Source organism: Filicampus tigris, chromosome 6 (genome assembly GCF_054856515.1).
Source record: "Filicampus tigris isolate MCC_2025a chromosome 6, RoL_Ftig_1.0, whole genome shotgun sequence".
Taxonomy (NCBI): domain Eukaryota; kingdom Metazoa; phylum Chordata; class Actinopteri; order Syngnathiformes; family Syngnathidae; genus Filicampus; species Filicampus tigris.
The window spans coordinates 3,287,069-3,305,000 of record NC_141222.1 but is presented as its reverse complement, the minus strand read 5'-3'; the positions used below and the strand labels follow the sequence as shown (position 1 = coordinate 3,305,000).

Here is a 17,932-nt window from a genome sequence, read left to right as displayed (position 1 = left end):
ACGAACATGCTATACCAAAACGTATTAATACACTCGAGTGTACCGTTACACCCCTAATAGATTACGTACTAGTATGTAATAATCAAGATTTAAATTAGTTTGACCCAATCAGCATATTAAATGTATAATTTATCAGAAGCAAATTACTTTAACTTTGTTTACTATGTGTAAATATTACTTTAAAAACTAAACAAAAAAGGCTCCAGACAAAGGTCTAAATGTATAGATGAATAGGATGTCTGTTATTCTGTCAAAATTGGCATTTTACTCCAATCAGTTTACTACTTTGGCAATTTATAAGTGCATAGCAAGTTAACTTGTTTGTTTATACAAGGAAACCATACTTTAATTCATACATTTGCACTTTCATTTTTTTTTAAATATTTAATTTAGTAAATGTTGTTGGGTCCAAAATGAACTTAAATTATTATAGCGTTTCAAAGAATTTTGTCTTAATATTTTTTACATGTTTAAACCTGTTCTTGTTTTGTAGCAAAAAAAAAAAAAATCGTTTGAATAATCGTGATTTCAATCATTACCAAAATAATCGTGATTAATATATTTTTCATAATCGAGCAGCCCTAGTTGCAGCCCTTTTTTGCTATTAATACCGTATTTTCCGGACTATAAATTCCTCCGGAGTACAAGTCGCACCAGCCATAAAATGCATAGTAAAGAAGAAACACTGGAGTATAAGTCGCATTGTTGGAGGAAATTAATTGTGCGCTTGTGTACCGATCATTTCCATCGAGCTACGATTCACACATGTAGCATACAAGAAAGTTATGGTAACATAACTTTAAACTCACCAAAACCGTTGTAGATCAATTAAATAAGTCTTTTATTTATTGTCCACCATGTAGAATGTTTCCAAGTCTCTAAAAGTATTTATGTATTTGGTCGTAATTATCTATGTTAGTCTCCCGCGCTCTACTCCTTACGTATGTAGCTACATGATGACACACACGCACGCACGCACGCAGAGGCACGGCAACTGCCTCTTTGTGGTTCATTCTTGTTCAACCATCGTCTGTAAGTAACTTGGACAATTGTGTGTAATGAGCATACAACATTTAGATACGAGCTGAATTGTGGATGATTGTGGGTTGTTGACTGAACATGCTAACCGCGATCGCTAATTGTTAGCATAGGCTCATCTTGTTCATGTCTATAAAAATACATGTGTATGTAATGCATAGATTGATAGTATTTTCTGTTTCTTGTGCAATTTCACAATCCAAACACGCAACTTCGCTGCACACCTGGAGTCTGCAGAGTGAGTTTGTGAATGTTTAGCTGTTTGGATAAGCCAGCTTCCTCGACTAGCAAGGCCTTAACAGTCAAATTGTCTTTTTATCGTACTATTTTAATTACTTATTTAACAAAATATTGGATTTTAACCATTTAAGTTATTCATGCATTTTAATAGCTTTCAGGATTTATCTTATGTTTCTTTATGTGGGTTACAATAACATGTGAAATGATATATAGATGTAATTGTCATGGCTTGTTAGTGCTGACTTGTATTTATGATGTTTTGTCTCCCTCTGCAGCTTGACACAAGCGGTAAAATTAAAATGGCTGTAAACACGTCAAGCTAACATGTCGCTTAGCAGACTATGTGAACTATGAACTGGAGGTGGCGTGATTAAATCTGCCAATAAGAAGACAAGTTAGAAATATTGGGGACAGAATCAATTACGCTAAAGCGCCCGCAGAGGGAGACAAAACATAAGTACAAGTCAGCACTAACAAGCCATGACAGTAATAATGTGTTAATAATTTCACACATAAGTCGCTCCAGAGTATAAATCGCACCCCTGGCCAAACTATGGGGAAAAAATGACCTATAGTCTGGGGAATATGGTAAGTAATTATACAAATTTACATGAAGACGCTGATCATGTTAATGGTTTCTCAAATATTTGAAAAAAGATAAATACCAGATTCAACACATTATTTTCTTGACCTTTGCCAGGGCTAACATTTTCAAATCATCACTTGAACAACATTCCTAGAAAATGATCTCCATCACTGGTGAACTATCTTTAGAACAGGCCCGTGGGCTACTCATGTGGACCTTGAGGGCCACCACATTGCTGACCCCTGGGCTATATTATATGGTCTAAATGGGCATGAAAAAAATTATCCTAATTATAAATTGTGCAGGACTCTGATCCTGCTTATTACCTCACTACAGTACACACAAATTATTCAATGAGCACATTTTCGAGTCTTCTCCGCAGGTTGTTCTTAACTACTAACTGTCCAATTAATAGGTCAGAGAATCAATAGGTCAGAGGAAAAAAGACAAATGTGTCTGTTTCGTGACATATTTTTTCTTCTCTCAAGTGATTTTTATATATATGTGTGTGTGTGTTTAGTAATTAAAAGTTTGTCTCAACAGATGTGAGAGAATTATTTTGTTTTAAAATGTTTAGATGATTTGTCAGGCTGGAACATACATAACTTTGTTAAGGAAGAAGTCAACCCCAAACATTTCTTTACAATATTATGTTCTATGCAGCCCCACTGGTCTAAATAGGGCATATTGAATAACATTGTGTTTGTGGAATATGAATTAAGTAGCAAAATCCACCTGTTTTTATCCATCTCAGGGGGCGGCCATTTTACCACTTGCTGTTGACTGAAAATAACATCACAGTTGCTCAGGGCTCAGATAACGACCAGTCATGACTCAGCTTCAGAAAACAGTTACCTGAGCCCTGAGCAACTGTGATTTCATTTTAAGTCAACAGAAAGTGGCAAAATGGCCGCCTGGTGAGATGCACAGAAATGGGTGGATTTTGCTGCTTAACTCATGATCCACAAACACAATATTAATTGGAATGCCATGTTTAGACTCGTGTTAACATATTATTGTAAAGGAGATTTTTGAATTGACTTCCACTTTAAGAAGCCTCCACGACTTAATATTCGTTTTTATTTATAAAAATGAAATGAAAGAAATGTTATCTGTGATTTCACTGCTTTTACGGATGATTCAGGAGTTTGCTGTGGGATCGTTTCACTATCTTTACTGAGATACTTTATGCAGCTTTAGTATCGTCAAAGTCAAAAGTTTGTGACAACACTATTCTCCACCAGACAGTTGATTTCAAAAGAGCATTGTGGATGAAATTTAAAGTGATCGAACAGAAGTTCACAGGTTTGTGTTTCTCTAGGGTTCTTTTTAGCTTGGTTCTTTTTGCCATTAAAGTTTTGAACTAAATTTTCTTTCCAACATAATGTTGTGCTTTTCTACCACGAAAGTAAAGCATTGCATAGAAAGGGTTATCCAGTCTGAATGTACTGTATTTTTGACTTGACAAATGGTTCAAGAAGAAACAACTCTGACAGAAAAGATAATTGAAAAGAGAATTAATCTCAGTTTCTTTTACGAGAACTAATGCCTGTCCATCTATAATAGTTTTTCTGCTTTCCACCTCACAGCCACGCTGTGCATACAGAATAATTTGCATCTTGCACGCACCCTTCATTTGGAGTCCATTTCAACCTTCTCCGGCACCAAAGTTACCAGAGGAATCCTTTACACATTGGACCTGCTGCTGATGCCACTCCAGTGATAACGCTTAGATCAGATTGACATTAATGGGTACTTTTTTCTTGGTTCGCTTTCCTTACTTGTGACGATAATGGTTGGACTATAGCTGTCACAGCCGCAACAGTTTGACTGCTGAGTTACCCCTTCGCCTGACCCACCTGAATTTTCTCAACAAACTCTACTTCTAAAAAAGCGAAACTCATAACGGCACGGCAATATCTGCCCGCTGCTATGTATCACCACAAGCCCCCCTCACAAGGCCCACAGTCTTTCTCCAACATGCCAAGGCCCGATCATCACCGTCATCAGCAGCAACCTCCAAATCAACGGAATTCCCCTGCCTCGAACATGCTATCTGCCTTTCCGTTTCCTCGCCCCACTCAACTTCCTGATGAGCTGGAGTCAGCTTTGGCTATTCGTGGTGTCAGGGACACGGACCGTCGCCTCACTGATCACATAAGTCGGCCAAATCAACATCAGAACCAAGGCACGGTGTCTGAAGTCAGTCAACATGGAGGCTACTGTTCTAGACCAACAACACTGACCTCTGATAATCAAACTAGCCACCATCATAGAGCAGATTGGTCTAATTTCCAACCTCCAACTAAATTGTTTGCCAACTCTGCATCTGATGGCACTTACCACTCTCAGCAACACCAAGGGCTTCACCAGCAGGCCCAGAGCAAGCAAACTGGACCGGCCGTTCCAAGATGGGTTTCGAGCGGCCCCTTGTCATCCCAAGCCAAACAAGCCCATAGTGATGTTGGGGATGGTCAGGGTTTGTATACACCTGAAAGTGCGGGGAGTATCTTGGCGAGCTTTGGACTCTCAAATGATGACCTTGAAGTGCTGAGTCACTACCCAGATGATCAGCTGACCCCTGATACTTTACCTTTTATACTCCGTGACATACAAATCAACAAGTCGGACAACCAAAATACAGCGGCACGCAACACTCACGGCAAGATCATTCCTCCTTCAAACACTTCCCAACTGATAGATACCCCCTCATCTGAAGTGCCCAGTCTTCTGACAGTTACAAAGACAGCAGGCAAAGTGATTGACTATGGCCACGCCAGTCGGGCTAAGGAAAATACAACCAAACAGACGTTCAAAAGAGAAAAACTTTCAAGTGAAAGAGTGGTACAAATGTACTCATCATCTGCATCGACTCCAAAAGCAGAAAAGGCAGAAAAACGTCATATACGCTTGGTACACTTGGAATCGAGCAAGCATGGCGATCGGGACTATCGTAGGACAAGCGGTGGCCAACACAAGAGCAGTCGTTCACCGAGTAGTGAGGATCCTCCATCGAAATCTCGTATCGTTGACAAAGACTACAGGCACAACGGATCCAAGCAAAGGCCGTTGTCAGAATCGAGGAGAGAGGTGTACCCAAGGCGGTCTCTTTCGTCTTCCCCTGGCACAAGTGGACACAGCATCAGCAAGAAGTTCCCTGACTCCACCTCTATACGTGATTTCTCTGGCACAAGTCCAAACGTGTTTCCTCATTCCTGCTCCCTGTGCCACGTTCAGTGTGATCATGATAAGGTAAGTGTAACCATGCCCTCAAGGGTTTTCTTAACGGAATATGGTAATGAAGTACAGTACAGTGCAGTGTTTTCTTTTGTTTTTTGTTTTGCTTTTGTATGTAGCAAAAATGTTCAAACCTGTCCGTAACTATATCAATAGTGGTGTTCTTTGAATTATAAAAAAAAAAAAAAAAAAAAAAAGAATGCGTGACACTTTTGATTACTGTAGATTTATATATCCACTAAGAAGGTAAATGTGCTGCTGAAATGACACCTGCTAGCTCTGAAACATCACTGCAGGCAACCTAGGTAAGAGACTTAACTGACATATAGATTAAATGACCTAATATGCTATTTATGGGTCATTTTCATATAATTTGATCAATAATGGTTGAGACACTAGTAAAAATGAATAAAAATACAAAAGATAATAAAATGCAAATTTAGTATTTTTTTTATGTTAATGTCTCCACTGCTGAAACAGCCATATTTCAAGTCTTATTTTCAAAAAAGTTATTGATGTTTTTCAATTTTTTGGCATTTATTGTAAAGGCAAGATTTCTTGACAGAGCATGTGGTGGTGGCCCACTGAAATACACTTCTTTCATAACGGTAAAGACATAAACAGCTTCAATTTAAAAAGAAATGATTTTTTTCATGCAAATTCTCCATCTTTAAAGAACACCTGCTCACATTGCACGTGATGAGGCTGATAATAGTGGTGTGCAATACCGACCATTGTTGTATCGATCTGATACCAATGAAACACAGGGCCAGCGTCGCAGAGACCAATACTTTACAATAAGTAAGGTATATGTATCATCGGCTTGCCAATTTTCATGACCTTTAAGTGTTTTTGTGATGTTTGCTTTTTTATTATTAAACCGTTAAAAGCCAGGACATGATTAGAACAGTTTATTGGTAAATATAAAATTATACCCCCCCCACACACACATGGTGTCATCTGGATTTTTTATCTTAAATAGAGTGCACAAAGTGATCAGCCGGGAAAAAAAATCTTTTTCCAGGTATTATTCATAAACTATTTTTCAAAAACGATCTCTTCATTGAATTTTTCTGAATTTTATGTTTGCTTAAAAAGAACAAGTTGTTCAAGATTATCACAAGTATTCTAAAACATTTAGGATTAGAACTTCAATTCTTTTTCAAGTACAATGTGTATTCAGGGAATCCACTATAAAAACAACTCCATTCATTGTACTTCTTTTCTCTACATGAAATAAGTGGTGAAAAATATAAATTAAATGTAAACAATAAAAAAATACCAAAAGCATTTAGATAACCCTTGATGCATGACCTAAGACCTACACTTTTCCATGACCCCAAACATGACCCCATGTAAACTTAAAGAAATGTCTCTCATTTTGGTTAAAAATGTTTTTTTATAATACATTGGTACCTCTACTTACGAATGTCTTTAAATACAAAATTTTCAAGTTACGAAACGCCTCAACAGGAAAATATTGCCTCTTGTTACGAAAGAAATCTCAAGATATGAAAGGTAAAAATACAGTATGGGCTGCAACTCGTTGCTCCGGAGTTTCCTGAACGCAACATACTCATAGATGCCCTGCCATTGGCTAGCCTAGCATCTTCCTGGCATCCCATTGGCTCTGAGGCACTTCTACCGTATGTGTCTATGTATACAGATAGATAGGTAGATATGTGATAGATATGTCTATGCAGTGTCATCGTCATTCGCCCCTCGGGCCATTAGGTGTTCCAATAGTTTTACGTGAATTAGAAACGAGGAAAAGAAAAAAAAGGAGAAAATCGTTTTTTTGTCCAAACAAACGAAGCAAGAGATAATAGAAAAGTATGAAAGGGGGATGCGTTTGGTTGATCTCGCCAAAGGATATGACCATAATGTATCGACAGTCGCCACGTTATTAAATCAGTTCTTTACAAAATGCCAGGCAAAAACCACTTCTGAGGGAGATCATGAACCAAAGAGGGAAAAAAGCGTCTAGGACAGCAATTAAAAGGTAAACAACCATCATTTTTATTCTTTACTGTATGCTTTGTTTTTTTTTACATTGTGCACAACTCTCATTTATTGTGCAATAATCTAATTGTAACATGTATTTGTTACACGTTTTGATGCATTTTAATGCTTTATAAAACATTTATGTCTGAATATTGGGGGGGGGCTTGGAACGGATTAGGGCATTTACATGGAAAACAGGTCTCTAATTTTCTACTTAAGAAATTTCTTTCAGAACCAATTAATTTCGCAAGTAGAGGTACCACTGTACTGTATTTTGGTCGACAAAAGAATTATTTCATGTTTGTCATGGTAACTTTTTAATTAACATTTCATCACAAAACAGCATTAGCCTGGTGTTCTGCCCTGGCCAGAAGAGTCATCTGTGTCCATCTGTGAATATGTTAAATATCGCACTAATATCTAATCTATCATGTTTCGCATGTTTTTCCGATATCGTGCAACTCTAATAGTTGGCCTATAGTAAGCCTATTAGGTTATACAAAGGGGTACGAAAGTATATACTGTTTTAAAAAATAGAAAATACATACAATACTTATTATGAATAAAATAAGGGGGGGAAAACCTCTACCGGTGTTTATAATATCGATAATACACCATTTAAAAACATGGAGACTACAAAGTAAAGTCATTGAAAGATAACCATAGAGATGAACTTAGGTAAATAGGACATGCCCCTTTTGAACTGCATGCATATGGCGATGCCATGGTAGGAGAGGCAAAGGCATCAGTGCATTCCATAGCTGTGTCCAAATTCGGAGGCTGCGGCTGGAACCTTCGAAGGCTTTTCATGTAACAGCCGTGGACCGCATATACCAGTGGTTCTCAATCTTTTTTCATAGATGTATGCCCTTTGAAATGTTTTTTTCAGCCAAGTACCCCCTAAATAGCGCAAAGCAGTTTTGGATGAAAAAGCAAAGAGACTTAAAACAGCGTGCTATGTCATCAATGTCTGATTTATTAAACTTTGGAACTCCATTTGGAGTCATTTCTCAAGAACTATTTGGAAATTAAAAGATGTAAGAGAAATAACTTAATATTTGTTCAAACAAGAATAATTATCAATATAATGTCCTCCAGTAAGTTCTCCAAAAGGAACCTTACGCTTAATTTTCAAAAATATTGTCTGAAAATAACTATTTGATACTTAAAAAGAAGACTTGACAGCATTAGCAAGTGTCAACACTGAACATTGAATTGTTGCACTGAATTGAGTCTTTGATTTGAGTGACACACTTGGGTTGTGCTTTCCTGAGGATCTTTGTCATGTTGTGCAAGGAGGCAGCTGCTGGGATCGAACTTTTTTTTTTCTTCTTTTTTGCATTGCAACTACATTTTAAACATTTTAAAAGGGGTACAAATACCCCCATTTGAGAACCACTGGCATAACCCTTGGTGAATTTGGGAAGGCCTGGCATAGAAGAAGAGAAGAACAATGTAGGCTACGAAAGTGTGCTCTGAAGCAACCTTCTCAGGGCCTTTCTTCATGGAAAACGAATGCTAGATTCAAAGGCCCCAGGAATGTGAACACTGTGTGGTCAAGCTCGCCTGAAGTTGGACATAACCCATGAGTGTGGAAAGCAAGAAAAATGGGGGAAAAAAGCGGATGCTGGCACATTATCCTGCATACAATTACGGCATTTGAACTACAAATAACATTTCGCAGATAAATATTGTTTGGCTTTCTTTTTACAAGTTTTGTATTGATAGCACTTTGGGATTGACAAAAAACGTAAACCTCATGAAAAGTGATTGAGAAATGAGCTGGTTGCGACTTAATTTCAGTGTCAATGCAGGCTTTCCCCCAGAAACTTGCTAAGTCCTGTTGTAGAGAAGTTGATCGGCATCATAATAGAAATTAAATTTTAGTCAGTGTCCTGTATTTACATTATTTATTGGTAGGCCTATCACGAAAACAACTTTTTTTTAAGCCAATACATTCACCCATAAACGATCACTATAAACAATATTATTGGCTGTTTGTTTGATGTTGTTTTTTTTAAAAGCCATTTACTGATGTTAGAGCAAAAAGAGCAACAAAAAAAGTACATCCTTTGGAAGTGCAATTACCTTTCAATTTTCAAGGATATGGAACATTTGCATTGAAATTGTGTTGTGGATTAATTTTGTAATAAATGTTATATATTATATTTTATATTATTTGTATGTACTCCGATTTCCTCCCACATTCCAAAAACATGCATGGTTAGTTGATTGGACACTCTAAATTGCCCCTAGGTGTGATTGTGAGTGTGGATGTTTGTTTGTCTCTGTGTGTCCTGCGATTGTCTGGCAACCAATTCAGGGTGTTCCCTGCCTACTGCCCGAAGACAGCTGGGTAGGCTCCAGCACGCCCGCGACCCTTGTGAGGAGAAGCGGTATGGATAATGGATGGATTATTTATTATATTTGTTATATATTATTTATTATTTGGATGTGTTGTATGTGACCCCCTCTTAATGGCCAAAGCTGGAATCAGGAGCCAGTTAATGTGGAAGCCAGTTTAACTGTAACACGGTAGCCACCACATCACGCTAAAATAATCAACTTGCGGCCAACCTACTGTAATCACAGTATAATAGGTGATTTGCGAGTGCAATACAATACAGTACAATACATCTTTATTTATATAGCACTTTCACAACAGCTGCAGTGTTAACAAAGCACTTTACAGCACATTTAACTTAATATAACATAAAACATCGACAATACTACAATCATATACAATACAATCATAACTATTCCTATACACACCGTGTTGTTTGAAGCGGTTACCGATGAAAGAGGATGAATACATTACAATACAATTTTATTTATATAGCGCATTTCATAACAGCTAGGGCTGTAACAAAGCACTTTACAATACAATAAATGAAACAAAAACAATAAAAAGCTATGGTACATGTGTTAATAAATATAGACATAAATAATTATAGACATAAATAATATCCATCCATCCATTATCGATACCGCTTATCCTCACAAGGGTCGCGGGGACATAAATAATATGTGTGTGTATGTGTGCGTGCGTGTACATATATATATATATATATATATATATATATATATATATATATATATATATATAATAAATAAAATATAAATAAAGCCAATAAATTGACATAAAACACTATATACAATCGACACCGGAAAAGAGACGAAAAATTCAGGTCTGATCAAAAGCCAGAGAAAAGAAATGTCTTCAACTGGGTTTCAAAAATGGACAGAGAGGGGGCTTGCCTAACAACCAATGGGAGGTCATTCCAGAGGGAAGGACCAGCGACAGAAAAGTCTCGATCCCCTCTGAGCCTCCGCTTGGTCCTCGGCACCTCGAGGAGCGCCTGGTCCGCAGACCTGAGGCTGCGGGAAGGTGCGTAGGAGTGGAGGATTTCGGAGAGGTACGCCAGGGCGAGGCCATTTAATGATTTAAAGACAAATAGGAGAATCTTAAATTGAACCCTAAAATGCACTGGGAGCCAGTGAAGGGAGGCCAGGATTGGTGTTATGTGCTCGATCTTCCGAGCTCCAGTTAGTAGGCCGGCAGCAGCATTTTGGACCAACTGGAGATGTTTGAGGGAGGACTGGCTGACTCCAAAATAAAGTGCATTGCAGTAATCTAGCCGAGATGTAACAAAGGCATGGATGACCGTTTCTAAGTGCTGATGGGAAATTAGGGGCTTTACCTTAGCCAGCTGTCTAAGGTGAAAGAAGCTCGACTTTACAACAGCGCTGATTTGCTGGTCCAATTTAAGATCACTGTCCATTTTAAAACCCAAGTTTGAGACTGTTGGCTTTAGATGTAAAGACAGGGGGCCCAGGTCAACAGGGTGCGATGGAGACGAGCCACTGAGACAGAACACCATAACTTCTGTTTTCTTTTCGTTGAAATGTAGGAAATTTAGTGACATCTAGTCTTTGATGTCCTCTAGGCAGGACAAAAGTGGTCTTAAGGAGAAAGCCTCTTTTTTACTTAGCGGGATATAGATTTGACAGTCGTCCGCGTAGCAGTGGAAGGAGATTCCGTGTTTTCTAAGGATGGAACCCAGGGGCAGGAAATACAATGAGAACAGCAATGGCCCCAGAATAGAACCCTGTGGAACACCATACGATAGAGGGGCAGAGCGGGACTCAGAGGAACCTAGGCTAACAGAAAAAGTCCTGCCAGCTAAATAGGATCTAAACCACTCTAGAGCGCATCCACTCATGCCCACTTGGTGTTGCAAGAGAGTCAAAAGAATATTGTGGTCTACTGTATCGAAAGCTGCAGTCAAATCCAACAGAACGAGACATACGTGGTACCAGTGTCATTTGCCAGGAGGATGTCATTGAAAACACGTAGCAGTCTGACTCTGTGATATGCATCTTCTTGAAGCCTGACTGGAAAACTTCCATGACTTTGTGTTTATCCAAGTAAGATCTTAGCTGTGAGTGCACCACTTTTTCCAGAATTTTAGACATAAAAGGCATCTTGGAAATGGGTCTAAAATTTGATAGCAGAGCTTGATCAAGGCCAGTTTTTTTTAGCAGGGGTTGCACTACAGCATGCTTAAAATGTTATTTTAGCGTGATGTGTAAGCTGACATGTTCCGATTCAACTGGCTTCCACATTAACTGGTTCCCGATTCCAGCTTTGGCTGTTAAGACAATGTCAGTCCAGTAACTTTGTTTCCTAATAACCTTAACTTTGTTTTTGTTTTTTAATGGGTTAAATTACTCTTGAACTCTTCTTAATACCAACTCAACCTCATTTTTAAGATTAATTTGACCTCTTTTTTCTTATTAACCATCTACTTATCCTTTTATTTTTGTAGGGGCATTAATTATTTTGCCAGTTATTTTTGCTACACAAGCTACGTCGAAATTGTTGAACTGCATAACTATTCAATTCCTCAGTAAATACTTGCAACAAAACGGCTTGTTTACAACTGTTGAACGGCTGCAAGAAATTGTAAACATAATCAATAAATAAATGAATAGAAAAGGTACAGAGCGGGATTCGTATCTGTGACGCGAAGGAATAAAGCAGCATCAGGGCGTACGCTCTACCCACTGTGCCACTTGCTAGCACACTTTAACATGCTCAGAATTTGCACTTGTAGTTATTGCACGCTTCACGGCAAAACACTTTGTATTTTTAATTATCTGCTTTCACCTGAAAATGACCATTAGCACTAAAATGACTGGGGGTCTGCATTTATTTCAAAATATATGTGTGCATGTATGTGTGCAGTGTGCATTGTTCAATGGTCACTGCTAAGTAAATAATTCTTTGAGTGAATTATTCTTTGAAATATTAATAATATGTTTCCACTAAATCAAACTAAAACGTTCATGGCAGAATTTTAAAAATTTGAAAATTAAGATAAATTGTTCAGGAAGGAAGGACGAAAGGAAGAAAATAAGACCACTACAGATAGCACTGAATGTGGTGTATGTGTTAATTGTTGAATGTTGTTGTTGTTTAAAAAAAACAGAGCCTGAGTCTTTATTGATATTTTTAAATTTTTTATTGAACCAAGATATTTTGTTTTGCATCGCCATGCAAATGTTCCATATCCTTGAAAATTGAAAGGTAATTTAAATTAAAAAGGATCTACACTAATTATTGTTGCTCTCACATTATCAGTCCATCAGGGTCATTTAAAAACAACAAAAATGATTGTTTATTGTGATACTTTCTTGGTAAATATATCCCCCAAAATTTTATGACAGGCCTACCAATATATAATGTAAGTACAGTTCACTGACGAAAATGAAATACTAAATGAAATATCTATTATAAAGCCTGCTTCTCTACCACCATGCTTAGCAAGTTTTCTGTACTCTCACTACTCTCTTAAAGATACAGGACCCTGGTGAATATCCATCCCTTGTGGGTCGCCACACAGGACAACCTAGAATTCACCATAACAAAAGTCGATTATTAAACAGGTACCCATGAACAAAAACAAAAAAACCTGGCAATGCATTGGAAGGCGACATAAGCGGCCAAAACAGCTGCTCTTAGCAGGAGTGGCATCAGGGGCCAGTGGTCGGTCCGCAGCCTGGCCTGAGCCCGAGGCCAAAGTTGGCGGATGCCCCCGACATTGTGGCAGGGCCACAACTACGTTGGCACATCAATGTCCACTTAAGCAGGCTTGAAGGTATCCATGGTGATTCGCTCTGGTTTACCTCAAACCACAATGCTCTTAGCCCTGCCTCCACCACATGGAAGGGCCACTCATCACGGAGCTGCCAGATGGCTGTCGTCAAAGACAATGACATACTTGGCTGATGGGAGGTACACGGGCACAAAGGACTTGGGGGAGGCTGTGGCGAGATGTCGGAATGGGAACAAAATTATCAGCACCCCCCCCCCCCCCCGCACACAGCACCATGAGGGGCAACAGATCAGGGAGCTCCAGCATTTGGCAGGAACTCTCCTGGAACACACAGTGGCTGGCTGTAAAACCAGCTCAGCAGATGAGGTCTGTAGGTCCTCCTTGGGAGCTGATCTGAGACCCAGCATTACCCACGGGAGACGGTTAACCCAGTTGCTGACCGTGAGGCTTGCCGGCAGAGTGGCTTCCATAGAACAATGAAATCACTCACAGAACCCCTTGCTTTGCGGGTGGTATGCCGTCTTGAGATGAATTTTCACCCACAAATCCTCAGCGACTGCAGTTCCAAGTCCTGACGTGAACTGTGGGCCCCTGTCAGAGTTAAGGTCAGCTGTTAAGCCGAAGCGGGCACCACAGGCCACAATTAACGCCCGGGCCACCTCACTTGAGGTTGTAGATTACTTGGGAGCAACTTCTGGCCACCTGGTGGTCCTGTCTACCATGATGAGGTGAGTGAACCCACAGGAGGGTCCGCGTTGACGTGGTCAAAACGTCTCTCCGACACTAACAAGAATAGGTGCCAACCGGGCTCCGGTATGTTGTACCTTGGCACGCTGGCAAGGCCACGTCCTGATGTCTCTCCTGAGGCCCGGCCAGACGAACTTGGCCCCACCAGCTTATTTGAAGCCTTCACACCCGGGTGAGAGAAGCCGTGGATGGCATCAAAAACACAGCGCCGCCAGGTAGCAGGCACACTAGTGCTGCTGGCCATTGGAGACGTCACAGAGGAGTGTGATATTGGCATCATTAAACGTGATGTCCTCCAGACGGAGTCCGGTGCCGGATGTAATGCCAGCGTCCTGGTCAGCAGCCACGGCAGCGTAATCAAGCCCTAGGTGAACGGCCCCCGCTACTGACCGGGAAAGGCAGTAGGCAATGTAGTTGTCCTTGCCAGCAGCGCTTCACCAGATGAAAATAAAGATTTGAATACAGCCAAGAGCCCACAACATATGCAAGTTTTCAAACAACGGCCAACCTCGTCCCTTATAGAATTGAAGGCCAAGTAAAAGAGACACTTAATAAACAATTTTGACTTGTAGTGTTCTAATTGTGCAGTTAACATTTTACTTCTAAATAATTACAGGTATGTATATTTCTGTAGATATTCTGTATTTTTATTTTTTTTAAGTGGGTATCAAAAAGGCAATAAATTGGTCTAGGGAAAAGGGCCTAATTGTCTTAATTTTTCTGTTTCATTTTGTAAAAAAAAAAAAAAAAGAAAAAAATTATAATAATAATAATAAAATACTTGAAGTTGTATTTGTATGTACTGCTTGTCAAATGGGAATCTGGCTTTGTCTGGATGGTGCCCATGAGTGTGAGTGTGACTTATCCTCTTTGTGGTTTTCTGTAGGACTGGGTTGACCACATAAATACTGTTAACCACACAGCGGCCTGCAGGGACCTGCGCAACAAGTGAGGATATAGTTGCTTTGCTTAAACCTTTTGTACGGCTTTTGGTCAGAACTATTGAACGTTAAATGACAAAATGTTTTTTCTGTTTTCATAAAGGTATCCTGATTGGAAACCAGATCCGAAAAGGTTAGTTTTGTTTTCATTACAACAATTGTATCACATTCTTTATTTAAAAAGGAATGTATTTGTAATGGTACTTGATATCTCAATGCATTTTTGGTAACATTTTGTACAAAGTGAGTAGATTTGCTTTGTTTAAACCTTTCTTTGACTTTAGCTCAGAACTTCTTGAATGTTAAAAATATATTTTTCTGTTTTCATAAAGGTATCCTGATTGGAAACCAGATCTGAAAAGGTTAGTTTTGTTTTCATTATAACCACCCCGCGACCCTTGTGAGGATAAGCGGTATAGATACTGGATGGATGGATTATAACCACAATTGTATCACAGTCTTAATTAAGAATATTACCGTATTTTCCGTACTATAAGGCTAGGTTCATACCGCAGGTATTAATGCTCAATTCGGATTAAAAAAAAAAAAAAATCTGATTTTTTTTTGTTTAAGCGTTCATATTACATTGTAAAGGCGACCTCGGTCTTATCTGCTGTATGAACACATGCGTACCCAAAGTAACCCGCATGTGCAGAAGAAGAGATGACGTCACTCCCGAGTCCCGACGTTGTGTTTGTGGAAGTAAATGTGGTCCAGCGTGTCGGGGCATTTATACAGTGAAGTGATTAGGTAGGAGGCAGAAATAAATACAGTATTTGGGAAAAATCACGAGGCGACGCTTTAATATCTCATTTCATGGAGACTAACGATGACGTCATAGCCGTGCGTAAAAAAATGACTCGATCTGAGCCGTGGCTGAATTACTACGATCGCCATGAGTGTCCACTTTATGCTTCATGTTTCAAGTGGGATTAAATTAAACACATTGGAAAAGATCGGATACGTATCCGATGTAGGACCACATACGAAAGCGACGCAGGTTGGATTTGGAAAAAAGCGGAATTGAGCTGTTCAGACTGTCATAAAATAATCAGATACAGGTCACACATGGGCAAAAAAATCAGATCTGGGTCGCATTTGCCTGCGGTGTGAACCTAGCCTAAGCCGCACCTTTATAAGCCACGCCTATATAGGTTGCAAAATTAGATACTTACTGCATTTGCAGAATGATTTTGAACTGTAAATGTACATGTATGTACATGAACAGATTCTTTCCTAACAGTGCCTTTTAATACGGCAGCAACTTTGCTGACTAAAACAGAACAGAACCAAGAGAAAATAAAGTACTTATGTTCATTTCACTGCCCGCGGCCACTCCAGTTTGTCAGTTAATGTACACCACTTCCACATACCACCTAATTCATAACCTAATGAATAGCGCCCTCACTTGTTGAACTCCTCCACCTGCAGTCACATCCTGTTAATGACAATTGTATTGTAATTCCGGTTAGAGTGCTCCCAGCAGTGGAAGAAAAATCCACAGAATAGCCGTACCTTTATATAAGCCGCATAGGTCAAAACATAGGACAAAAGTAGCGGCTTATAGTCCGGGAAATACGATATGTAATTGTAATGGTACTTGATATTTCAATGCATTTTGGGGGGGTAACATTTTGTACCATAAATTCAATCAAGTTCCATTGAGCCAAGTGTCTAGCATAGCTGTAATTGACATTACAAACTGGTACACAGCTGTCAAACAAATTAAGAATTTAGTGCAAACCCTAACCCTGTTTGTTGTTCATTTACCCATACCTTCTCATTTCCAACGCCCTCTCCACAGCAAAAGCAGAGTGGAACCGCACAGACCGCATGCGAGACCTTATTCTCCCCAGGACCATCGCCCACATCACTCCACAGGTTGACCACTAAGCACAATATTTGGTCTATTTTTTTTTTTTCTTTTAACTTTTTTTTTTTTTCCTTTTTCACTCCCGAAGTGGTAGTTGTTGACACGAAGAAATACACAAATGCTTTTTTCAGCCTGGGTTTTAATTGACAGCACTTTGAACAAACATGATTCTCATGTACAGTTGGTTATCAGTAGATTGTAATGCTTTCTTTTATAATTTTAAATTGTTTATATCAAAATGATTAATTAATTGAGACCTTTCCCCCTCCTCACAGCTTCAGGAGATTCATCACATCACAGTGCTTTAAAGCGCCCTTATAATGATCTGAATAAGCACTCTGCTGACACCAGCTGTTATGCATCCTTATCCAAGACTGATCAAAGCTCGAAATATGGAACTTCTCATTCCTCCGCCAAAACTGTCAAAAAGTCAACGAAGCCTGGGACCAAAATCAATAAGACTGCAAGTGCCAAGGCTGCTGACCCAGTGGGTGTATTTCACTTTTTAAATACATAAATATGAAACTTATTACATGTCTTTGCGATGTGCATATTGCACGAGCCATTCATTATCGCAATGACAATATTTTTTCGATATGTTGTGCAGCCCTAATCTGTCTGTTCTATATCTATATTGTTCATTGCAACAAACTTTGCTTTGTACTTTTTATTTTGTCGTATTCATTGTTTTTTTTTTTATTTATACTTTAACTCATTCACTGCCATTGATGAATTTACTTGTCTTTTGACAGTCCAGCCAGTCAATCCCAGGAATGTATTTATATATTTTTTTATTTTTTTCAAACGTTAGGGTACAAGAGTGCCTGAAAATGTCTGGCAGTGAATGAGTTCATTGTAAAACGTTATATCTTTTATTTTCGCTCCACCCATGATATTTTTTAGTAATCAATTTTAAATACTGAAGAATAATTACCTTTATTAATATTGTTTTTAATATAAATGATCACTTATTAAGAAAAAAAGTACCATTGAGTGCCAGTACCAGGTACCGAGAATACCGCTTATCCTCACAAAAGTATGGTTTGTACCACTCGATTTAAAAAAAAAAAAAATAATAATAATAATAATAATAAATGAAAATAGTGCTTCTGTTCCACTGACACTTTATTTTTACACTTTTGAATGA

General features: G+C 38.8%; 1 protein-coding gene across 1 annotated transcript in view; it reads left to right on the top strand.

Moving 5' to 3' along the window:
* The window catches only part of LOC147145478 (uncharacterized), a 50,138-nt gene that overhangs the window by 8,931 nt on the left and 23,275 nt on the right, over positions 1 to 17,932 (top strand). The window contains exons 2-7 of the mRNA XM_086033157.1: positions 3,454 to 5,116; positions 14,858 to 14,919; positions 15,016 to 15,045; positions 15,245 to 15,274; positions 16,717 to 16,793; positions 17,061 to 17,272. Of these exons, the coding sequence (XP_085889283.1) occupies positions 3,797 to 5,116; positions 14,858 to 14,919; positions 15,016 to 15,045; positions 15,245 to 15,274; positions 16,717 to 16,793; positions 17,061 to 17,272 (1,731 nt within the window). The 5' untranslated portion in view covers positions 3,454 to 3,796. The remainder of the gene's footprint in view (positions 1 to 3,453; positions 5,117 to 14,857; positions 14,920 to 15,015; positions 15,046 to 15,244; positions 15,275 to 16,716; positions 16,794 to 17,060; positions 17,273 to 17,932) is intronic.